General features: G+C 40.2%; 1 protein-coding gene across 1 annotated transcript in view; it reads right to left on the bottom strand.

Annotated features, from left to right (window-relative positions):
• LOC125005869 (nuclear receptor ROR-alpha A-like) overlaps positions 1–23,438 on the bottom strand; it is a 30,773-nt gene extending 7,335 nt beyond the window's left edge. Inside the window, exons 1-7 of the mRNA XM_047581505.1 lie at positions 23,299–23,438; positions 8,634–8,719; positions 5,735–5,876; positions 5,241–5,518; positions 4,958–5,162; positions 2,113–2,234; positions 1,847–1,979 (exon numbers count right to left, since the gene is read on the bottom strand). Coding sequence (XP_047437461.1) covers positions 1,847–1,979; positions 2,113–2,234; positions 4,958–5,162; positions 5,241–5,518; positions 5,735–5,876; positions 8,634–8,719; positions 23,299–23,326 — 994 coding nt within the window. The 5' untranslated portion in view covers positions 23,327–23,438. The remainder of the gene's footprint in view (positions 1–1,846; positions 1,980–2,112; positions 2,235–4,957; positions 5,163–5,240; positions 5,519–5,734; positions 5,877–8,633; positions 8,720–23,298) is intronic.
• Between the last annotated feature and the right edge of the window lie 3,128 nt (positions 23,439–26,566).

Here is a 26,566-nt window from a genome sequence, read left to right as displayed (position 1 = left end):
AAAATACTTCAAATATATGTAAAAAGCATTTGTTGTGGATTATTTTCTTTATTTTCTGGAATATCTGAAGTATCAGGATGTTATACAGTGCTGCTTAGAAGTTTTTGCCCTTCAGAATTTCTTACATTTCTTCATAAAAATGACTCAAAAACATCAACAGATTTGCACACAAGTCCTGAAAATAGACCAGTGGGAATTTTAGTCCATTTCTCAGTACAGAACCACTTCAGTTCTGAGGTGTTGGTTGGTTTTCCTTACATGAACTCTTGCTTCACAACATTTCTATTGGATTAGGGTCAGGTGTTAATTGGTGAGCCACTTCTGTGGAAGGGAACAGTCGTCTTCAATCTGTCTGACTGTGGATTATTTGTGGCTTCCAAACTCTTTACAGATGGTTTTGGAACCATTTCCAGCCTGATGAGCAACAACAACTCTTTTTCTGAGCTGCTCACAAAGCTCCTTTGTCCACACTTCAACACAAACATGTGTTGTGAAGATCAGACTGAGACAAATTTGTAAACACTGTGATGTATTTTGAGGGGCGGGGCTTAACTGGAGGCAAAACATCCTAAACACTATAGCCTGTAAACAACGGTTAGCATATTTCAATGGACTGTTTTGGCACGAATGGACGAGGAAAACACATATTTTAGAAAATATACTAACACACTCAATCCCCGAGAACTTGAGTGTTATTTTAAAAAGTTGACTCTGACTGATATTCACTGACCCCTACACTCTCACTCACTGGATGGACGATTTGACCAAAGGACACAGAGGGGACAAAGTCTGGTCTGTCTTTATCAAGTGAAGCCTCTCCATCAAAGATATTACAATAAGTAAGTGGAACCACTGTGGAGGTAACGTGGTAAATTCAATTCTGCTTGGACACACCTGAAACATACAACTAATGTTGCGTTAACTAGCGGTTAGCATTAGCATTAACATGTATCAAGAATCCCCAAAAAATAATTAACTTAATATAATTTGTCAAATTGTCCATCTCTCCCTGGATGGATGCATGCAATGACCAGACATTTACACCTAATTGAGAAACCCAGCATTTACACGAAAGAAAGGCTGAAGGCATACAAATAGTTAGACACCTACAACAATGTCTTCAGTGGACATGTGCAAGATTTGCAGTAGAAGAATTTGAATAATGACTTTAGTCCATACGATCACACAAGGGCTGTCTTTATCAAGTGAAGCCTCCAACAAAGATATTGCAATAACTAAGTGGAACCACTGTGGAGGTTAATGTAGTAAATGCAACTTCTTCTTGGATACCCCTGAAACACACAACTAACGTTGCGTTAGCTCGCAGTTAGCATTAGCATTAACATATAACAAGAATCCCCCAAGTAATGATTAATGTAACGTAGTTAACGTAATTTCAGTCATGATTTATTCTAACCCATAACGTTATCCAGGCTGAAACAGATGATGCATCACATATTAATCTGATCTGATAAGAAGTGTGTGCCGTTGTTCATGATTGTCTCACTCCAATCCTTTCTTTTAATCACCAAAGCCAAAGCAAAGTTGGCAGCGGCTGGTACATGAACTGTCGTCTGTTTTGCCTCCAGCTAACACGGTGAATGTTACAGTGACGTAAGCCACGAAGAAGTCTACAATATTTCAGTTTCATTTATTTGACTGAGTTGATGTTTTGAATAGTTTTTATGCAGAAATGTAGAACACCCTGAAGGTTGCAAATGCTTTTAAGTGGCACAGCATTGTTATTGTAATATTTTTAACAGTGTTTGCAGCTCAGATCAGGCTTTGATACAGACATGGTATTTGTTGATAAGAAGAAATGAATCGTATCATTAGCTGCTCTTACCGGCTTTGAGCAGGACAATCTGGTCGTTCTGGCAGAGATCCATGAAGCCGTCGATACGTTTGGCGAACTCCACCACGTACTGAATGGCCTCGGTGATCTTCACAGCACAGAGCTGCCACATCACCTCCCGGGGCTGAACAGGACAGAGCAGGAGGAGGTCAAAGAACAGCACACGCACCAATGACTCATCTCTTCAGTAAAGTGAACGTCGCTGACTCGGGACGGGAAACAGGAAACTAACGCGAGGATGAACAAAATGAAGCCACCTTGCTCTGGTAGCTCTCCACCTCGTCCTGCAGGAAGCTCTGCCAGCTCATCTGCTGCAGCTCCTCCCTCAGGTACTGACACGTCTCCAGGTGAGATTTAGAGATGATCTGGGCCAGGTGATCTGGAACGACACAGACGAGCTTTATTTGTAACATATTTGTATCAAGAATAGTGATGTTGCATTAAAATCTAAACCTAAAGATGATGAAAACTGTAAAGTTGTAACCATGAAGCCTTTCTTTTCTAGCTGCATGAAGCCAAGATTCTTGCTAGTGCATTTATATGAGTTAGCTTAGTTTACGGATAGCAGCGCCCTCTGCTGGCTCACAAGACAAACTACAACTCATACTATTTGCTATTGATACAAATTTCATTTTGACTAATTAATTAGTGAAGGTTGTCATGGACAGAGCAACTCTCTTTCAACACAAGTCATGCCGTTCATCCTCCTTTTTTCTGTACCTCACAAAGTCCAGACTGAATTCCTTTTTAATACACCAAGACTCACAATAACCTCCTTTTATATGTATTCATGTTTTATTATTTTGGTGGGGGAGGTACCTTGAATCAGCCCAGTCAGTATTTTTCTTTTTTTTTTACCTCTCTGATACTTTATCTTGTTTTTGTTTTTCTGTGTCTATGTTATTGTTTCTGTATTATGGTGCAAATAAATAAATACTCTAAGCAGTCTTTTTGTGATCATGAACATTTATATTTTAAAATGCACAGCTCAGATATCTTCACTGAAGGAACCAGCAGCCGTGTGTGTGGTGACCATCCAGTGTTAATGAACTTCAAAAGGACGTCCTGCTTGTTCCACTCGGAAACATTTTGGTGGTAAATAAACTGGTCTCTGTGAAACCTGCAGACTTCAACAGGAAGTGGTGCAAACTTGCAGAAACAAAATCTGCCATTTATGTCTTTTGCTCTATGAGTGAATATTCACATGTCAGTCTGAGACCGATAAGTTCACACCTGAACTTTAAGCTGCTTATTTCCACTACGACTGCACAGGACGGACGTCAGTGTAACGTCTAAAGTGAGTCCAAGTATCTGCATGTGTTTCTTATGTTCTCACTGGTTTCTTGTGTTTTATTATCGGGATGTGACGACTAAAAACACTCGGACTCGGACACTAATCATTTCATAACAGAACGGTGCACAAGACTTGTAAACCTTTTCTTTCCTGCCTGAGGTGGTTTGATTTTTATTATTTGTTGTAATGTTTTATTGCGTTTTGTTTGAAACGTGCTATATAAATAAAGTTTCATTTGATTTTATTTGATTCCATATTTAGACATCCAAACCTCGTAGCAGTAACAACCTGATATAACACCCTCACTTCCTTCCCAATGTATTTCCGACCTTTTCCGCAGTGAATCGATGTCTCAATATGATGTTCAGCTCAGATGAGAAACAAACCAAAAATAAATACACTGAAGATGTTGCTCTGTTCTTTGTGCTGCAGCTAATTGTTCAGACAACACAACAACACAGACCAAAATAAAGCAAAAAAATTATAAAAATTACAGCCACATAATAAAATTTTCTTTTAGTTTGCTCTGACTTGTTAGTGTGGTGCGTTATTACAATAAAAAATGAAAAAAAAAGAAAATCTCCAGGGACAATAAAATATGATTTCCCCCAACGAACGCCCCGCCACGTCCCGGTTGGCCCTAATTAACAGACAGCTAATTACCACACAGAGTTTTTAATGAGCTCTGAAGATGAGTTTTCAACCTCCTGCTATTTTAAACCACCTTTCTCTCTCCTCCTTTGTCTCCCTGACTCTCCTTAGCGGCTTCTTCCTCCTCCATCTTTTCCTCCTGCTCCTCCTCTTTCAAGATATTTCCTCATCTTCATATTTTTTTTTCTTCTCTCCCTGCAGCTCCCTGCAACGTTCTGCCAGATGGAGCATCTTTTATTTTTCAGAGCGTCGCCCGTTCAGCCAAGACTCAGATGCTAATTTACTTTATTGATTCTTAAAAGGCCAGGAATGGGAATTAAAAAAAAAAAGATTTAAAATGAGCAGCTTTATCCTGAAGCTATTTAATAGTTAGAAGTCAAAAGCTAAAATAAACGCTGGATATCGCTCCTGATTTCACCAATTTGATTGGATATTAATTCTTTTAGAGACATTCCAATCATGTTTTCCACATTATTTATCCTCTAGTTTCTCATGTTTTACATGTATTCACTTTTTTTTTTCCATCTCTTCTCATATAACCCTCATAACCTCTTGAATCCAGTCATCTGACGCTGCTTCCTTCATGTTGCTGGCAGATGGGAGATGATAAATTATCGTACCAGAAGCTTAAATTTATCATATTTTAAGTAAAATGATCGTACTTCCTCAGACATTACCACAGGCCACAAAGTAAAGCTTCAAATGCAGTTTTACCATGAACTAACAGCGCTGTGTGTGTTTGATAATATCCATCTATCGAAGGGTCAAATTATGACAGAATATGGGATTTTTGGAATTATTGATTGTAGTGATATTATCGTACAGATGCAGGAAATGGTGCATGATTTGGACGACGTTAGTCACTTCAGCAGTCAGACTCTTTAACATGGGTATTTCTGAGTGATGCTGTTTATACGTATTTATCACTGAATCCACTGGACGTCAGTATTTAAGAATATATATTTGAGAATACAAGAGGAACCAATGTAATGTTAGAGGACTGAAACATTAACACCAGGAAAAAAGTTATAAAAATGGTAGAGGGTGGATTTGTTTTGTGTGCTTGTCTGTAGGTGGAGAACACGCGACCTACAGGGGAGGACTTGCTCCGATCCTCAGCAGTTATGTCTCATTCTTGACACGTCTCTGAGTCTTACCGAGTTCGGCCATGGACACGCTGGGTGATGTGTCTCCGTTGCTGAAGGAGCAGTACGGGAAGAAGCCGTTACTGGAGCCGTAGTCGCACAGCGGCTCCGGCTTGATGCCGTTAATATCAAGCCCAGACTGGTCTGGAGACGGCTGGATATCCAGGTAGAATCCTCCTCCTCCTCCTCCTCCTCCTCCTCCCACTCCAGAATCTGCCTGTTTGTGCAAAATAAGTCAATTCAAGTAATTCATTCAAACTTCACACAGAAACCGAAACGAAAACTAAACAGAAACCTTGGACGACAGAGACGCTCCTCCAGGCGAGTTCTCGTCCATGTAGCGTCCCACCTCGTCAGGGAGCTCTGTGAGGCCCGTGGAGGACAGGGTGTAGTGGGGGGACAGAGACTCGGTGTCTCCCCGGCTCGGGCTGCCGAGGCTGGGACGAGAGAGGAGGGGGGGAGGAGGCTGCTGCTGCTGCTGTTGCTGCTGCTGCTGCTGCTGGAGGCGATGCTTCTGGACCTCAGCGTACAGACTGTCACGCTGCTTTTTAGACATGCGACCAAACTTTACGGCTGTGGAGAGGATGGAGAGGACGGAGAGGACAATCATATCAGTCTTTATCCAGTCTATGCTTTAAAGATGCTTCTTGAATAAGACACCATGCTGTTCTTCGCTGTGTCTGCAGACCAACGTCCTGTAAACTGCTGACTGCCAGATGTTTTCTGCAGGTGTGAGGCCTCCTGCAGGTTCGTGTGAGTGTGTCATGTGAATTCTCTGGAGTGTCTCACCGTCTCGGGACATTCCCACGGCCAGACATTTCTGCAGGCGGCAGTGCTGGCAGCGGTTTCGGCTCGTCCGGTCGATCGGACAGTTTTTCTGACGGGGACACGAGTAGGAGGCGTTGCTCTGCTGACTCCTCCTGAAGAAACCCTGAGAAAGGGAAGGAGGACGGCTGTTCACTTTATGCAAATGTGTTTACAGTTTAAAGAACTGGACATGTAGAGTTTCTTTGAGGACGTTTCATCTGAGGAGCTTCTTCAGTTCTGAGAGACCGGAGTCACAAGAACCACATCAATTTACAATCCAGTCTTAACTTCTGTCCCCAAGAAGTTCCAGCACCAGTCACATCTTGAGATGGAGGCTCCCACTGACAATGGCTTCATTAGAGCAATATTCATAGTAGTAGTAAGTATCTTAGAGTTATAACCCCCCAAGAAAAATCCACTTTGCATTTAGATTGTTGAAAATATTAAAATTTTTGTATTTTGTTTTGTTTTTTTGTAAAAAAAAAAAAAAAAAAACTCGACGCCACCAGAAGCACTGACATATAAAGTGTTAAAAGTCAGAATTTAATCAAACTTTTGGTATTTGTGATTAGTACTGAAGCGAAGTAAAAGATTTATGAAAAAAAAAAGAACAAAGAAATATTAACATATGATATATTTAGGGCGTTTTTGAAGAGGACAATTCACGTAACAATTTTTGTGAATCGGTCATTACAAAAAAATAAAAACCCATCAAAGTTTTTGCTGCTAATAATTAACAAGTCCAAGGCTATAATATCCCCCAAGAAAAACGCACTTTCAGTTTAGAAAAAATTTCAATGTCATCACAAGCACTGACATATAAACGGTTAAAAGTCATATGCTGCTTTTTAGGGCGTTTTTGAAGAGGACACTTGTCCCTTAATGCATGATGGTTAAAGAATGTGTATATTAAATCCATTAATGGAAATAAGTCTGTTTTTTACAAAAACAAGTGAAACAAGCACACGGCTTTTTGTTTAACCCTCAACTTCCCTCCAGTCTCTCAGAACTGAAGGAACTACTCAGATGAAACGTCTACAAGTCCAGTTTTATTTCTTTAAAAACCTTTTGGATTGATACCATGAGCTGGATGACTGAGAACCTTCATAGACATATTACATGATCTTTCTGTTCATTTAAATTTGAATGTAGTATTCGACTCTTTTGTGACATTTCTTTATCCCACTGAACAGGAACATCTGATCTCCTAATAAACTCCTGATGTTTCTGGTTTCTCTCTGGTTGTTGGAATAAATCTGTTCTCTCTGAGCATGTTTGCTCCACGTGGAGTAAAAACATCAGATTGAGGAACAGAAACATGGAGGTAGAGAAACGAAGATGAACCAAAGCTGGAATCAATGTGGACATAAGACGATGGAGACACCTTGGTTCTTCTTCTTCTACTGAATCAATTCAGCGCGGGAGATAAAGTTTAGGAAAAAACCTTGTTCTTGATCTTCCTCCTTCTACTTCTTCATCGTTTCTCTTTCTCCTCCTTTTTCTTTTCATTCACCACAGTGTCTTCTTTCTTCTACACCTCATTCTTGTCCTGTCCATGTGCTCATAATTCTCAATAGAGTCGGAGATCGTTGGAGGGGAAACTTCATCTTCTTCTTCTGCTCTATTTCCTGCAGATTTGATGCTGCTCTGCAGCAGAATCACTTTATCGATAAAACTATAATGACTGTTCTTATTGAAACTGTCAGTGAAACTTCTTGTTAAACAACAACATGAATCTGTGACTAAAGGTCAAAACTCTAAAGGCCACTCTGTGCCAAGAACTGGAAAACTTTTGGTATCGCCATTAAAAAAACAAACAAAAAAAAAACACTAACATGTCATATTTCCATAATAGTCATAAAAGAAGATAATTAAAGTCTGCCTATTGTGGGGCTTGTTCGGAGCTACGATGATGAATCTCCATCAGCTGCTCGCTGGCTGTGAAATAAGCCTCCAGCTGTCACATCAGCAGCTGCTGCAGTCGAACACACCAGCAGCTAAAGAGCTGAAGCGTCATGACTGATGTTTAAGACCCGACGTCAAACGTTTCCTTCCACCCTCCTAATGAGGCTGGAGACGAGGTCTGCAGGATAACAGGGAAATTACTGAGTGATGTTTGTTTAAACAGTGAAGCCACTTAATGTACCACATTAATGTAAACTGGACACATGGTTTATTTAATTCTGTCATTTAAAGGCAGCTTAGACATAAATTCTGCCATGAAACAGGATTGAGACAGGATCGCTTTTACCAGGTTCAAGGAGAAGGTCAGGGGCTTGTGTTCTTGGTCTCTAGACCAGATTGACCAGATTTGAGTTTGTGGAAAAAGAGGAGCCTTCAGCAGGGGACACACAGAGAAATACAAATTTGAGGCTCAAAATCCCAGACAAATAGTTTAGAAGTAGAGTTGGACACAGTTTTATGTCTCAAAAAGAGGACGTCTGGACCCCCTACTCTAGACCAGTGGTTCTCTACCATTTATTTTTAGGACTATTTAAATCCTTTGTAGTTCTGACACATTCTCCCAGTTCCATAAATTTACTCTCCATCTTTCCAACAACAGTGACTTTGATGAAAATAACAGGTTGGGAACCACTGTTCGGTATGGGAGGAGGGGGGTTTACTGGGGGACTACTGTGAGTCTGTGGTAGCATGTGAGGCTGTACGACTACGCCTGCTGGACCACACACACTGTAACATCTGCAACATCTGCGCAATAACTTCATCTTTTCTATTGTGTTTAATTTTCTACTCTTAATGTTGTTGGTTGCATGGCTTTCACCACTGTGGCGTGAATAACGGTTTATCTCACCTCATCTTAGCAGATAAAGATAAACCACAACAGGAAGCGAGATTCGTGCAGAGTTTGGGTGGGGCTTACCTTGCAGCCCTCACAGGTGATCACCCCGTAGTGGATCCCTGATGACTTATCTCCACAGATCTTGCAGGGGATGATTTCAATCTGAGCTGCGGAGAGGAAGAAAATAATGACACTGAAACATTTGGTGCAAGAGACGGAGCTGACAAACACGTTCCTCCAGCTGCCTCAAGTCTGCAGCTATAAACACATGTTGAGAAGCCCTCATCTCAGCTGCTCCTCATCCGTCCATCCACACAACACAGGAGCACTAAGACAAACTGCACTCCCAGCTTTATGATTTTAATTTACAGTATGGCTTAAACAACAGGGCTGCTAGCGATGTATGAGACACGAACCATGTTTACATGAGCTTTAAAGAGAAGGAACATCTGGAGGAATGGTTACTGCAGCGAGGGGGGGGGGGGGCATCGTCTCATCTTTCAGACGGTTACTCAGAACGAAGCCCGAAAACACACCGAGCGTGTATTTATACTCCCAGCAGTTTGTAACGGAGTGACAGCTCGACTCTGAGCGGCTATATTTAGCAAGGGAGGGAAGTTATGTAAGTGTGCAGCCAAATTAACACAACAAACGCACACCGCCATCATCGCACCACATCCACACAAACAGGGAGCGGCACAAAAACTCCTCTGAAGAAAGAGAGACACAACCAAATCAATTTTTGTATAAAAACGTTGACGCAAAGGCGGCGTCATCAGTTAATTTCACTGAAGATACTTAAAACTAAGATACGTCTTTCCATACTTTACAGTAGATTTCGTTTACAGCCCCACGCCGCTGGTTCAATTTTGGGAGGTCCATTTGCAACCATTTTCAGATTATAGCTTTTCTACTACTTGCCAAAAATATCTTCAGTTAGTATCGATCCATGTGTAGGACTGTTTCAGGTATTTTACCAAGATATAAAGACAAATGTAGCTCCGCCCCCAACATTTTGGCTGGATTTTAGAACCAACATCCCAAAAGACATGGAAATGGTTCCACATTGTCTCCACTAGAATCCCCAGTTCTGTGTCTGTGGCTGTTATTCTGAGCGTTATAAGCCAGGTTCTCTCAGTCATCTTGAGTTTGCAGTGGTGGCTTGTGTCTCACACATTTCCCTCCAGGTCTCCTCTGATATTTGTGTTTCTGACTCATTCTCCCATTTTTGTTTGATGTATACTTTCATATATTCTTGTGGACAACTTTTTTTTTTACTTTTTTTTAATATGCATCATATATAAATAAATAAATATAAATATCAAATCCTTTTTCCTCTTTGATCTGCATTTTTTTTATTATAATAGTCTCTGACTTCCTGGTATCTATGAAAGTCCTACTTTTCCAATCCAGTTGTGTCCTGAATTGTCTCATAACACTGACATTTTCTGTTTGAGGTCAGTGAACAGAAAGAAGACAGTTGTTGTCTTGATGAATCATTTTGTCTATAAATTGTCAAAAATGGAGGAAACACGTCTTGCAGTTTGTTTAAATGTTTATCATGGACCCTCACACCTGAGAGGCAGGAACCACCAGATGTTAAGAAAAAGACAATTAATCAATCATCAGATTAGTTAATCCACTCACTGCTGGTCCCACTCCAGAGCTCCTTTACAAGAGCAGTGGACATTTGACCGAGTGAATGAAGATCTGCTTGATCCTGATTTAAACCACAGAGGGAATGAGATTAAATCCAGCAGCATGAGTGTTTCCTCAGAACCTCCCCAGCAACCTCTTCCAGCCCTCTGTGCTTTGGTTAACCAGTATTTTATGACCAGGAGTAAACTCTGTTTATTTGTCCCTGTGTGTGAGGATTATGTTTTGCCTGTGTGAGTCATTCCTTTGTGCTTTTTGTGTGTCATATTGTGAGTCAATGTCTTGTAGAGTTAATTAAAACCTTGAGAACAAAAAATGAAAAAAAGGAGTGGGCATATTGTTAAGTCACTCTGCACTGATCTATAAATAAGTACACGTAAGTAATTGAGTTCATTAAATCCCTGCAGACTTCCCTCTGAAGACACGAGCTTTTGACTTAATTTAGATTTAAAGCTACAACTTATCAATTACAAAACAGTAAACTGTCAGAAAATGAATTCATACTGAAATAATTGTTTATTTTTCATGATGAAATGTGACCTGGAGGCTGGACTGATCAGCAGCTTAGAGGAATCTGAACCCATTCCTCAGAACAGAATAAGTTCAGTCCTGAGATGTTGGTGGTTTCCTACATTTCTACTGGATGAAGGTCAGGACTTTGACTTGTTCCTAAACGTTCTTCTGGTTCTTCTGGAGAAGCACTGGTGTTCTAAGGCTCCTTGTCTTCCTCCATGACCCAGTTTCTCTTCACATTCAGCTCATGGACTCATGCCCTGACATTTTCTTTAGAGTTCACTGGTAGAATTCACAGTTCATTGGTCCATCAATGATGAGCAGATGCAGCAGAACAGGCCCAAACCAGGACATTAGCGCCCCCATGTTTCATGGAGGGATGAGGTTCTGATGCTGGAATGCAGAGTTGGTTCATCTCCAAACATTTAAACCAAACTATTCTACTCTGGTCTCATCTGTCCACTAAACATTGTCCCACATGTTCTTTGTGGACAGAGAGCAGTGTCTTTGGTTGTTGAGTGGATTCATCAACATGAACATCAGCCAATGTGAGAGAGGCCTTTAGCTGCTTAGAAGTTCCCCTGGGTTCCTCTGGTTCCTCTCCCACTATGATGGAGTGATGTTTGTTGGTGGACCACTCCTGTGGAGGAGAACAGTCGTCTTCAATCTGTCTGACTCTCTGTGGATTATTTGTGGCTTCCAGACTCTTTAGAGATGGTTGTGGAACCTTTTCCAGCCTGGTGAGAAACAACAACTCTTTTTCTGAGCTCCTCACAAAGCTCCTTTGTCCGTTGCCATCACACACTTCAACACAAACATGTGTTGTGAAGATCAGACTAAGACAAGTCCCCCGTTTCCACTCAGTTTTTGAGTCAAGAGACAAGAAATACAGGCAAACTTGTACCCCCTGTACTACTTTCACTGCATCCACTACAGCATATTACAACACAGGATGGAGTTGGCGGACAAGGAGTCACAAAAATCACAGAGATCACGGGAGCTGTATATACCCTCTTTAATGGGGTCATAACCCTGGTGCTGCAGTAATGAAACTGGAATCGCTTGGTTTGATTGAGGCGTACACACAGGATGTGTGTATGACGCCACCAACCAGTCGTTACTCTCATCAGATCAAACTCACCAAACCTAAAGCTCTTTCTAAGATTCTTTTTCGTGACATTAATGTATACATGTTACGTATTTATGTGTCAGCTGCACCGACCACACGGATCTCTACAAATGAGACAATAGGCAACGAACAAGTTCCCCACAAACCAGGCGGTGTGCTGTGTGGTTATGTCAGCGTGTCACGAAGAGGTGGCTGGTGTGTTCACACGCATTAGCGCAGTGGAAACTAGATGTTAGTCTGTGACCACAGAACACTGCGATCTGTTCATCGTTTGTGGGAGACGAAAAAAAATGGTCATAAACTGATTTCTCTTTTGTTAAACAGAGCTAGATTTGAAAATCCAAGTTACTATTATCACGTAATAAATCATTTTTATCTGGTTACTTAAAACTGTAAACCAGGCAATGACATCAGTCACCATTTATATACAAGATCCCAGCCTTAAATACAAGTTGGACATTAGAGCTTCACCTGGTTATTCTCTGTGGAAGTGCCTAAAAAGGCAAATCAACACACAATCCTTAAGTTAGTCCATGGATAACGTTTCCATTCTTCACTAAAATATCCACATTTTTCTGTGAGACAATGATAAGACTATTAACCCAGAAGTTTCTATTTCCACACAGCTGGGGTGAGTGGAGAGGAGCTCGTTACCACAATGCAAACCATCAGCTTTCACACTTGCAGCACTAACAGAAAAAGTCAATGAAAAGAAAGAGCAAGTTCTTGTAGAGTCGGCACAACATGAACAAACATCCAGTCAGAGTCATAAAGAACAATATTCAGCCAAAAGAAGTGAAAGAATGAAGCAGATTTCCTCAGAAATGAAAGGATGTGCAGCAGTTAGTTTAACACTGGTAAAAACCAATGGGACTCATGCAGAACTCAGGCAAGTCTACTCTGAAGTCGTTTTATGGAAGATTCACACACGGAAGATCGTTTCTCACACACACCTGTGCACAAAAATCAAAAGGTCAAAATATAATGGCGCTATACTGGTTGGTTGGTTTGAGTTTCTGCTGCCAGACGTTTATCAGACTCTCTGGAGGTTCTTTTTGAGAACTGGGTCACAATTAGTGAGAAGAACTGCTCCTTATAATTTGTGTAATCCCTTCATTGTGGAGCAGGGCATCAACCACAAGAAGAACACGGAGTTCTGCACCAGATGGTGTAAACCCCTGGTCTCAATATCACGAGTCTGTTTCAATTACATGAGGACTCAGAAGACACAGAATGGACTGAATCCACAAGAAGTCAAACCAGAATGTAGATGAATGTCGTCCAAAAAGAGCTGAAACAAAGGCAACCGGACTTGTGTGAGTTCTTTCATCCAAGTAGCTTCTTCAGTTCTAAGAAACTCACATGACTGGAGTCTGTAACAACCGAGAAACTCACCTGTAATTGGAGGAATCTATACGACAGATGAGTTTCAGGCACCAACCACCCATAGATGCTCCTATTAAAAGTCTCCCACCAGTCATTAGGAACGGAAAAGCTACTTGACAATAAACTCCACAGGCCCAGTTGGCCTTGGTTCAGCTTTGATTTTAGGATACATATCAAGACAAGCATGAATGAGAACCTTCAACGATAATGAACCCAGAACCAGTTTAACCAGTTTCAAAAACAAAGCTTAGAATGAATCTAAAAACTGTTCTAAACCAGGTCTGCAATTTTTAATCTGTATTTTATGAAAAGACAGGAGGCTGAGTTCTTCAAGATGCTAAATAAACCATCTGCCCACGTACCTGGTGCAAAGGTGCATCGATGCGAAGTGCAAAGGAGCTCATACCAAATATTCTTTTGATTTAAGTTTGTATTTGAAGTGACTACAACATTTATTCAGTGCTGTGTGTAGAAACAGAGATAAACTCTACAAACATGCAAAAATTTTCAAAAAACAACAAATGATGGAACCAGGCTAATGAAACCGAAGCCACACACACTGAGGCCTCGGTGCTGCACTCCCCTCTCTGCAGTAATTAGCTCTCTGAGCGTTAATCCCGTCTGAATTCCGCACTTCAGCTTCAAAGAGGAGGACGTTCGACAAAGACACCGCCTGAAATCAGAGCTGATGTGGGAGTGGTAGATGTTTATACAGCCTGCCGCAAAAGCAAATATCTGATTTTTTTTTTTTTTTATGTCCACGAGCCTCAGGAAGTCAGTGTAGAAGTGTGTTCCTGGTTTCTCCTCTTTCTTTAAAAATGTTCAGGTATCAAAATGTAAAAGAAACACAGATGTTTCTGCAGACAGATCAATGCAGAAACTGCAACAATCACACTTGTACCATCACAAATTACTCCAGATATGGACTTGGGTGTCCAGCTTTCTTGTTTCACATCAGTTTTAGGCCATGTGGTTGTAATGGACAAGACAATTTACTATTCTGAGCTGCTTACACGACACAACGAAAATGAATATTTCTCCAACATCTCCACCATGGCCGGATTCGTTCGACCGTGGAAACACTTTCATTCCTTCAACCAACTGTTGGAAGAGGTCACCGCTGTGGTATTTGCACAGAAAAAGCACAAAAACATGTTGTTTTTCTTGACATTTAAAAGCAGGCGTGTCCTTCTGATCCAAAATTTTTGGCCTTTTCTTCTGGACTGGTTGGTTTATGAGCAGTGCATCAAGACACAGGCGCATCGAGCTCATTTTAAGAAGAACTCGAGCCCCTGTAAAAACAAGAACTGATTTTTTAAGGTTTAAATCATAAAAAAAAAAAAAAAAAAAAAAAAAATCAGCACAATGGTAGGAAAAGTATGTGGTTTCAACGTAAAGAAGGGGATGGGGGGTGGGGGATGTGGGTATTCAAGCACCAAGGTAACCGTACCCATGTGACACAAACTGCAGTAGAAACCACAAATTAAACCATATTCTGAACATGCTGCATACATGTCCAAAGGACACCCCTAAAAACAAGACAACAATGGGATATCTCACATATCTAACTAGGAGAAAGCCTAATTTGGAATATCCGAAGTCAATATGCAGTTTTCAAATCTTTTGAAATGTGAAATCTGGAAGATTTTCACATGTTGAATGACAGTAGAAGGTTAATATTCGTGTGCATGTAAACATCTGCTTCACTTTGAATGAACACCTTAAAAAAAACAGCCTTAAATACTAATTATTCTGGTGGTTGCAGCTTTTTCCAGTGTGAGGACTTTCTAATTTTCACAGTTTTATGTCTATGTGTACTGACCATGTTTGATTTGGGGTTGTTAGTTGAACACAACAAGCAATAAAAGTATCAGTTTGGGTTCTGTCAAACTGATGTTCAGATATTTTACACTTGATGTTTAACTAAATAATTCAAAGGCTCAAACTGAGGCTGGTGGATATTCAACCCACTGAATAAACAAGAAGAAACTGTTCTCTAACGCTGCGCCGTGTGGAATTCCACTAAAGTATGAAGAAAGTGCGGCCCTGATTACGGTGATATTGATTCTGTCCTGCAGCTCGGATTGACCTTTGGTTTTGACGGAGTCGGATGTGACAACGCGGCGTCCTCCTCTTGCTCAGCGCCTCTTTACATCCGTGAACCTGAGAGGAAATTGTTTTAATGACTCATCAGCTGTCAGGACGGCGGCCGTCAAACCCCTCACACAGCTTTTCATGTCAAGCGGCTTCACAAAAAATTCACAAACACAGAGGCAGGGACGCCGCTGTGTTTGTGAATTAGTCTGAACAGCGTTGGACCGGAGAGTGAAGCTCCCTCAGAGAGCTCGTCCGTCTGCAGCCTTCATCTCCTCCTCCTCCTTTCATTCTTTTATGTTTGTCTCCATCAGTGTGTTTCAGTCAAACCCCAAAGTGCATGACGAGTGTGAGTCCTCCCTCAGACCTTGTGTTACCATCTGACCTGAGTAATCCTTCCATTACTAGTGAGTTTTAAAGGGACATGCCACCACTATGTGAAGTTAAGTCACTCACCGTATTCCCCAGAGTTGGAGAAATGAGAACAAACATTTTTAAATCAGTCCAGGCGTCGTCCTAATCTGGTAGCACAGCTGTTAGCTTTAGCTTAGCATAGGCGCTGTAATGTAGAGTTGCCAGTCGTTTGCAAAAGTGATGAATAAACTCAAGTATTTTCCTAATTACTTCTTGTGACCTGTACATTTATATCAAGTACAAATGTCAATGCAATTAACATAAGAGATTAGGGCAGATAAAGACTTGGGGCTATATTTTGGCAAAGCAGAAAAAAGCAAATAACCTGAAAACCCCCAACATCCATCAACACACCGGGGTGACTGGTTTTCAGGTGCTGCGTGGTGTCTTGGAGTTCTTGAGTTTATTTATCACTTTTGCAAACGACTGGCTAATCGGCAACGCTACATTACAGCGCCTATGCTAAGCTAAAGCTAACACCATTAGGACAATGCCTGGACCGATTTAAAAACGTTTTTTCTCACTTATCCAACTCGGGGGATTACAGTGACTAACTTTCACATAGCGGTGGCGTATCTGTTTAAGAACCTGCCTCTCGACATGTTCTCCCAGCCAACACTTCACATCTCACCTCAGTTTCTCTCTGTGTGCAAATGAACACAGAAACATCATCTGTGGTGCAGTAGAGTAACAGCTGCCATCTCTAATGATCTCCACCCACCGCTGATTCAGAACCAAGAACAGTTGTTTCTGGTGTGTGTGTCACGACTTGGGGAGGTGATACACATATTGTGAAATAATCTGTAAAGTCTCACATGGAAGCTGTTATTTATTCAGCTCAGTAACTGAAGCCTGGAAGCTTCCAAACGTACAGTAATTTCATTAAAGAAAAATCTCTGTTAATAAAGAGTAAATAACAGCTGCCTCCTTAAACATGTTCACTGCATTAATTACCCTCAATCCCATTTATTAATGGTGGAATCAGACACAGTGCACTAATGTTAAACAATTCAACGTGTTCATTCCTGAATGAATGGAGAAATTTGGAGAAATTTCAGGGAAAGTTTCATAAGATGAAATGATGGGCACACAAGTAGAAATGGCTCAGACCAACGTAGGCGGCAGCGTCTTTGTCCCATGCGCCTTAAATGAGTCTTAAACTTGTGACTGGATTCCTCAGGGTGGACGTTAAAAAGGTCTGAACATCAAGACTTGGATTGTTCAGGCTGAAACATCAACCAGACAATTTAGATTCTCAGTCTTTCATCATCTCAAATGTCATGAGTTGAACGTTGTTTATTTAATATATTAAATATGTATAGAAACATTCTGTTTATTAGTGTTTTAGATCATTGGGGCTCCACATTAACATTTTCTCCTCATGGAGTTTTTCATTAGATCCGTGAACTCAGACACTTTATCACTAACCCACCTGCACCTATTTAAACCCTTGTTACTGCAACTTTTTCATTCTGTTTTTGTAGCTATGAGAGCGCGACTCTTCTTTCTTTGCCACTTTGCTCCGGTTGTAAAGCACCTCACCAACGCTGGTGTGTGACTGGGGCGTCACTAGGTTTTCAGGAGATGCACAGGATGTGACACTGAAGGCGCTCGCTCCATCTGACACTATGAAGTGAAGGGAAACGGACAAATCTATGATCATATTTAAGTGATACACGCCACTTGGCCACTTTAAATTCAATTTATCTGCATCTGTCTTTGAGAACTTTAGTTCAGTTCATCCAAGTCGCTTGAAGAAGCAACATGATGCGTTCGCTGCTAACAGGCTCCTTCCTTTAATCTCCTCGTCCAGCTTCCAGATATTCTTAGAGGAGGTGTAATGACGGCCGACATATGGCGGCGCACATGGAGCAGCACCACATCCCTTCAGCCCGTCGGCAGACGAAGCAGCAGCTTGTTCAACAGCCACAGTTGGTGGCTCCATTCGTCACCTCTCCAGTCGTCTCCCGTGGTAACCAGATGCTGATTTACACCGTTCCAAGACGCTTTAGTCCGAACAGGGATTATTTTGGGGGTGCATTAGTTTATATCGTGATTTAATCTGAATGGATAGCAGACAAATTACTGATTAAAATTCCTGAGTATGAAGAGTCAGGTGGACGTTAGTGACACCTGTAAACACCTGTCAGCTTTTCAGTGACTCACTGTAAGAGTTCCTGTGTGGGAAAACAAATAAATAGCATGTTCCAAAAATAAAAATAAAATACAGTTAAAAAGCTTATGAGAATAAGAGAAAAGCAAAAAAAAGTTTGCAAAATTATTAAATAAATCATGAAAAAAATAGATTTCTTTTTAAAAAAAAATATATATTAAATACATTTTAAATGTATTTGTTCAAAAAATAAAATGAAATAAAATTCCACTAATGAAAATATTTAAAAAAAAAGGAAAAACTCTAATTCCTTCTCAACATTTTTAGGTTATCAAGCTCTAAACTGTTATCACTGTGATTGACTGTATTATTATAACTCATTATGTAGTTATTCTTATTATTACAATTATTATTACTATTATTAGTAGTAGTATATACTGAACTCTGTTCCTGTTATATTACTAATATCACTATAATTGTCACTGATCATTTTGTCATTATCATTTACACGCCCATACAACACACACAGAATCACACACACAACAGTTGTTTGTTTGTAACTGTCTGTTATCTATATTTTGTCTTATTGCACTTTTTGTTTTTTTTAAAAAAAGATAAACTCACTCAACTCCTCCCTGTGGTTTTCACCGTATGGATGAAAACAAACTGTCTGCAAACACAAATATAACCTCCTCCGATGCCAAATGCGTGTGTGGAACGTGATTTACTGAAAAAATCGCTGCGTTGCATCACTGCTAATTAAGTGTCAAGCGCAATATGGCAAAAAAAAAAAAAAAAAGTTGCTTAAGCACGAGACCAGCTGGAGGAAAACCACAGTGTAGGACCAGATTAATCTGCACAGCGACCCTCACTCAGGTTTATTCCCCCACACAGCTGCTCTCCTGCCCTGCTCTTTGTTCACCTCCCTTTATTGTGTTGCACACGTTTGGTTAAACTGTTTAAGCATCCGCCGGAAGGTCGTGTCTCTCTTTGTTTCAGATCTCACAGGAGTTTCTCGTAGAGGCAGGTGTCTCATTCTGCAGCCACAGTAATTATATTCAGGGCCGCGCTCAAACTTTCCAGAGTTTTCCCTGAAGACGTCGCAGTCGCCGCCTGCACAGACACGACTGCATGTGTGTAATTAGCACGACGCTAAGTGAAAGCTAATGAGCTGCAAGAATTTCATGAGAGCCACCGATGTTTACTCCAAAAACGCTAAAGCTCGGGCAAAACAAGTCCCACATGGATAAATTATGAGAAAGCACTGAAGAAATAATCATGTTTCTCAGAGACCAGATGAAAGGAGGAGGAGAGAGGAGGAGAGAGGAGGAGAGAGGAGGAGAGAGGAAGGCCGCTCAGACTCTCAAATGTGTCAAGGTTTTCTGGCGAATGAGGAAAAAACACCTCCTGCTTTTTCTTCTGTTGCAGCTCAAATTCAAGAGTCTGATTTTATTTTTTATTTTTTTTTATTACTGGTGTGTTCGGGTTTTATCGCTGCCTGCTGATAAAACCTGGTCTCAGAACAAGAGTTCAAAGCTTGAACGTGTTGATCAAGAGAGCTCGGAAAAAGGGAAACAATCCAAGTTGCACTCGAATGCACCACAAGGAAACGAGATTAATTAATTAAGTGGTTTAAGAAACAAGCAGATCTGGAGGTTTAGTTGAGGACACTGAGCTTATCTCTGACGGGCGCTGGATAATTCAAGGATGACAGTAACTACTCTTTGCTTACATGTGGAAGCGGATAAATCCTGGACAAGAAGTAATAAAAATTAACGGCAAGGGATCATTTCTGGATGAATATGAGTCGTGTGCTTTGATACAGGGTACAGGATACTTCCAGGGTGAATGCTAATGCTAAACAAGGCAGTGGATAATTCCTGAAAGACTCAGTTTGCGCTTGTTGGTTCTGGGCAGCAGATAACACCTGGGTGAGTGGGTAGTGGATATATTCTGGATGATATGCAGCAGGAGCCGTTAACTCCTGAATAAACTGCTGCTCTTGCTTGGATTTACTATGAAGGAGGGACGTGGATAATTCCTGCTCACCTGCAGCCTTTTCTTTCCTACAGAGCATAACTGCAGGTACAAGTCAACGGTTCATGAAGGACTGCATCTTTATTTGAGACCTGTTTTGTCCTTTTTACAGATTCTTTTGAACAATAATCTGCTTCTTTTTGCAATGCCTGTCTTTGTTTTGTATTAACTACCTCACTGTCCATGTCTGCTATCTTAGCAATTATATTATATATTATTGTTTCTTTGTATATATTTGTATATATTTCTCATGTAATTGTGAGCTACTGTGACAGGGTAATCTCCCATACGTTGGATAAATAAATGTTATCTTATGTCTTTAGTGAACGGTACTGGATACTTCCTGGATGGCTGTTTAGTTTCTTCTGTTCCAGTAAAGGCACCATCTAATTCCTGAAAACAATGTAACTCCCTGTTTTCTTCTGCGTTTCCTCATTGACTCAAATTTGAATTTTATTTTGAACGTTATCGTACGATGTCAGATATAAAGAGACTGTTTTTTTTTTTATTATTATTAATCTGTGAAAACAATTCATACAAAAAATAAATCTGGGAAAACAACAGAGGGACGGTGGACAGATGTTCACACAATTCTTTATGTGTTTACGTTGCTGAAGTGATGTCACTCACCCGCCAACCACACACACACACACACACACACACACACACACACACACACACACACACACCCCACCCACAGCCGAACAGTTAAATAATCTCCTGGCTGTTGTAATCCTGTGACATAACAGGCTGGCCAAACGCCTCCTGCAGGTTTGAATCAGGACCACACTGCTGTAAGACACACACACACACACACACACACACACACACACACACACACACACACACACACACACACACACACACGACATGTGAACAGCTTGAATGACTGGTATTCCAGTGAGGTGAATAAATGATAAGAACTCAGAGTCGATCACCGGCTTCTAAGTAACAGACACGTCTCCAAACGTGTTGCAGCGACATCTGCATCTGAGCTTCATGAACTCCACATGAACTCGGGAGGTTCACACTTTAAAAAAGACTCGAGAAGACGCTGTTGTTTAACTTAGTCGACAAAAGAAAAACAGGAAACCATCCACCAGGACTCGCCCACTTAAAACTGACTAATGCAAACGTGCTGTTCGTCTTTTTCTGGTAATTTCATTTTCACTAAGGACTGAAATATGAAAGATACACACAAAGATGAAAAGTAACCTTAGTACTGAACTGTGTGTTTAACCTCTGCAAACTCAACACCAAAGGAAGATACCAACAGATGCAAAAGTGCCACAAACAGATAAGAAACAGGGATCCAACACATTCGTTATTCCTTCAGATGAGAATCAGTAGATTATAATATTCTGAAAATTCTGTTTAAAGCTTATTCAACATTCAGATTTTAAAAAAGAGAACTAACAGAGATCTTTAAAGATACAAGATTCAGGACTAAACGCTGTGTTTGTGTGAAAGGAATCAATTTATGGAACAATGTGAACAAAGAAACTAAATCAAAATTCACATTAAAAGAACAATTAAATCCAGAATGTTCAGGAAATATAATGAAACATGTTAGTTTGATTGTCCTACCCACCGTGAAAGTTAAACAAACATTATTTTATTCTGAAATGTGACAGTCAGTGTTACATGATATCTATTTCATTTCATTTTATTTTATTATTCTCATTATTTTGCTGCTTATTGTGTTGTTGTTTTTTAATTTAAGTTCTCTGTAAATTGATTCTTGGGGTAAAGGCTCAGATTATAGAAGATTATTCTTCTTTCTGATCCCGTTCACTCAGATTTAGGGACGTTTGTGATTTTATTGAATTGTTTTCAATGAATGAAATGAAATAAAATGAAACTAAACTAAAATGACACCAACAAGATGCAAAGAAAAACCAAGTGGCCACAAAAACGCTGCAAAACAGCAACAAAAAGATGCAAAATGTCGATAAACAACAACAAGGAGACTGGAAAACTCCAATAGGACACGTAACATGACTCCAAGATGATGCAAAATAACACAAAAGACACACTGAAACAACAAATGACACCAAAGAGACACACTGACACCAACAGGACGCAGAAAGGGAAACAAATTCACCAAAAACATTTGATCCTGATGACGCCTGAGAGACGCACAAAGTCACCTTAAAGGGATACGGTCACAAAAAGACACAAACAGTCCAAAAGAATTTAAAGTAACACAAAAATATCACAACAAGTTACTAAACAACCTTTAAAAATGCTAAATTATCACAAAATGACCAACAGAATAACACCACAGACACAATGTGACCTCTGAATGACGCTAGTGATGACTACAAACAGATGCAAAATTACCCCAAAAGACACAGCATTACACAACACCAATGCAAAATAACACCACAGACACACAGTGCACAAAAAAGTCCACAAAAATTAAAAATAACACCAAAGAGACAAAACAACAAGATGCAAAATGACACAAAAATACCTCAAAAAAAGAAGCAAAGAAAAGGAGACGACGTTACAGCAAAATGATGCAAAATGGCCACAAGGAAATGCAAGAGTAACACAAAACTTACAACATTACACCAAAAAAAAAATAAGAATGAAAATAACAATATAGAGAATATATATATATATATATATGTATATATATATATATATATATATGCAAAGAAAATGAGAACAGGCCAGTCAAACAGCACGGAGACGTGAGGGGCCTTTTACTGGTCTGTGCCCAGGAGCCCAGAGTTTCTAGGTTCGCCCCTGCAAATGCTATAATGTGACAACACCTCACCCAGCAGCAAAGTTATTTTAACCTGAGGAACACAACAGAGGAACACAACAGAGGGTGACATGAAACAGTCACGAAAAGTTTCCTCTGTGAAACACGGACACAAGTTCAACAACAGCTCTGATTTTACCCGAATGTCTCGACAAAAAGCTCAATGTGAAAACCACATCCTCAGCTTTCAAGCCTCACATCCTCGTCGCGTCCACTACACACACACACACACACACACACACACACGCACGCACAAACAAACACACACACACACACACACACACAAACGCATATACTCTTTAAAGGGCTGTTAATTTGAGTCACAATTCCCAGAATAGCATTTACACAGTCAGTGAAGGTGTCGCGTTTCTGGACTTTGGACGGTCAACAATCAGACTGACGTACAGTAACACACCAGCTGAGAGCGCGTGGAGCTACTCAACACAAACACAACACAAACACAACATCAAGTCTGTTTGTGCACAACAACTTGGGACTAAATGGCTAAAACAGACACAGAGTGGAGCATCCCCCCAGGACAACTCAGCATCTCTGACTGAACCCATGTGCAGCACACTGACTGAATCACACACACACACAAAGACACACAAACACACAGCTGTTAACTCACCTTTCATGGCAGAAATGACAAAATACATATTTATAATCCAGGCAGGAGGAGGGAGAGACTCAGAGTCTGAGTGTCCAGCAGCAGCTCTCTCTCAGCTCTGTCATCCTCTGCCTGCTTTCTGCACGGCATGAGGATCCATGTGACTGTGACGTCATCGCCACGACCACGCCCTCTAACCAACCTACCACTCTGACTGGCAGGGCTGTCAGCCAATCAGAAGACAGAGCAGGTGTAGCTTATTTATTTATTTTTTGTTTCACCTTTACTCTTAATAAATTAAAAAAAAAAAAAATACAAAAGTCAAACCACAACTCAACAAAAAACAACCACAAGGAAACAAGATGTGTCATGTCAAAGTGGAAAAAGAGACACAAATTGAAACAAACGAGGCACTAACTGGCCACAAAGACATAAAAAGCACCGAAAGAAACATGCAATGACCAAAAGAGACAAAATAGAAACGACTTCAGAGGCAAAATAAAGACACAACAAAAAGACGTCAAATGAAACAAAGGCGACTATGGAACGACTAAAGAGACATAAAATACGTGACAAAAGAGAAAAGAAACAAACTAATGACAAAATGAACTGACAACAAAGAGACGGAATTACACAAAAGATTCAAAGATTCAAATTCATGATAAACGAGACATAAAATAGCACAAAAAGTGGCAGGAAATCATGGCAAAACAAACAATTAGGCAACAAAACAATGACAAAAGAGGAAATCGTCCAAAAAAGACACAAAAAGGAGACTTAAAATTACACAAAAAGAGAGAGAGACATGAACTGAGATGAATGAGACACTACATGACAAAGGACACTCAAAACAACACAAAAAGCAGAACATCTGACAAAAAAATGACGACAAAGAGGCTGAATTGCATAAAAACAACTGCAAAATGACCACAAGGATCCGAAATCATGACAAAAGAGACACAAACTGACACAATACAACAGCATCCGAGACGCAAAAAGAAGCAGTGAACAAAATGACCAAAGGCGACAAAACAATGACGATGAAAAGAAACAACTCCAGTGACAAAACACACTTATAGTGACACAAAAAGATGCACCAAACAACTAGAGTTTTAACAATTTTAACAAATGAGACACTAGGTGACCACAAATACTCACAAACTAAGTATTAAATGACAAAGGCACAAAAATTCAAACAAATGACGAACAAAAAAACATTCAAAATGTCACAAAGATACAAAAAGTAAAACAGAAGGAAACACAAAGTGGCAGCAAAGAAAGAAAATAAAGACATAAAGAGAAGAAACAACACAATGACGCAAAGTGGCCACAAGGCAATAACACAACAATAAAAAAAAAAGGACACACATTGAACCAAGTGGGACACATGACGACATCGAAGATTTAAAGTAACACAAAAGAAACTAAACAATGACAAAAGACAGAAGACACAACTCCTCCAAGGACAAAATGACACAAAAGAGAAACAAATGAGACACAAAAAAAAGACAAAATGACATAAAAAGAAGCAGTAAACAACAAAAGAGACACAACAGTAGCACAGTAGCAGGGAATAAAAGGCGACGGTTGTGTTCATGCTTTTGTGTTTATTGAAAAAAACCCGTTTTCCTGTTGAGGTCAAATGAAAAAATAAAAAGGTGTTTGTGTTGCTTCCCTCCTTCACTGTGGTTCACAGACACAGACACACATGAAAAGGAAGGAAGAGAACAAATGTAGAAGAAAAACAACAACAACAACAACAACAACAACAAAATACCAAAGAGGACGACACAGCGAGAAACCACAAGAGACTCGTCTTCAGCAGAAACCTGTCAAACGGTTTCATCCAACAAGCAACAGCTCCCGTCCACAGACACACACTAAACTCTGGCTTAGTTTTAACTAAACAAAATGTGTTACACATTCTTTAACCCACTGGTGTTCGTCATCTCCATCAGCTCGGCTGCTGGTCGACGTCGTCACAGAACTTTTAACTGTAATATCACAAAGAGTCCAGCTTCCAAACTACACACTCTACTTCCTGGTGTTTGTCCCAACTGTTGGTTAGTTACTTAAACCCGATGCTATATGTAAATATTATTTGTTCCATAACATATTTACTTTTTTGTATAGATGTTTTTTTGTAAATTAAATGTTTCCATGCACATCGTAATGGAGCTGTGCTCTAAATTAAACTTTCTGAATGAGGTCCTTGTCCCAGTTTACATGCAGCAGAGAAAAGCGAATAACTGACGGGAACATGTCCTCCTCCTCCACACTAGGGGGCGATATGTGTCTTTTCAGCAGGTTAATACGACCTCCTTTCAGGTTCACCTATTACATCATTTAATAGACAAGAGTCGTTCATGTGTCAGACCGACATTTAAACAACAAACAGACGGATAGTTCAGCTTTTTTAATCTTGTATGTAATGTGTGCGCTACTTATGGTGCAGATAAGATGGCGCTATCCCTCAGGTGGTTCTTCTACCAGCTCTATTTACCTTCTTCTTCTTCACCAGAGCAGCGGTTGTGGAGCATGAGCACGTGTGTTGTCTAGTGAAAGTCCAATTAAACATGTACATGACGGAGAAAATCAATTTCCAATCTCGTTATCTGGGTGTCTTAATTGGATAAGGAGAACTCTGTTTTAGTTGGAGTAACGTGTTTACATGCAAGTTGTCCAGTTAAAGTCGGATTAAGGCAATAATTTGTTTTAGTAGCATTGTGGGTAGGAATGGGCAACAAGAACCGGTTCTTTTAGAAAAACTGGTTTAAGTCATTGATATCGTTAGCCCTCATGCTTATCGATTCCCCTTGTTAATTCTTTTCATGCCATATTTTTTTACATCCCAGGCCAGATGGTGGTGATAATGCACCTAAAAGTTGTTTGCCAACTGCCATAAAATGAAAGAAGAAGAAGAATCTTTTTGTCGTCATTTACATCACGTGACGACAAGGAAGACGCGATGGCAGAGAGACTGAAACGGTGCAAACTGTGGCCTCATTTCTCTAGAAGGGACTGTAACAGATAATGCTAATGCTAATGCTAACCGCTAGGTAACACAACATTAGTTGTGTGTTTCAGGGGTGTCCATGCAGAAGCTACATTTGCTACGTTGCCGTCCACAGTGGTTCCACTCGCCACAACAGTCTGTTGCAATATGCTAACCACCGTTATGCTACAGTGTTTGAGATGTTTTGCCTCCAGTTAAGCCCCGCCCCTCAAAATACATCACATTGTTTACAGACTATGAAGGAGTCTATTTGTATATAATACGTTTTTTTTT

This window comes from Mugil cephalus, chromosome 3 (assembly GCF_022458985.1).
Source record: "Mugil cephalus isolate CIBA_MC_2020 chromosome 3, CIBA_Mcephalus_1.1, whole genome shotgun sequence".
Classification (NCBI taxonomy): domain Eukaryota; kingdom Metazoa; phylum Chordata; class Actinopteri; order Mugiliformes; family Mugilidae; genus Mugil; species Mugil cephalus.
The sequence above is the reverse complement of the archived record's forward strand: the minus strand, read 5'-3'. Positions and strand labels throughout refer to the sequence as shown.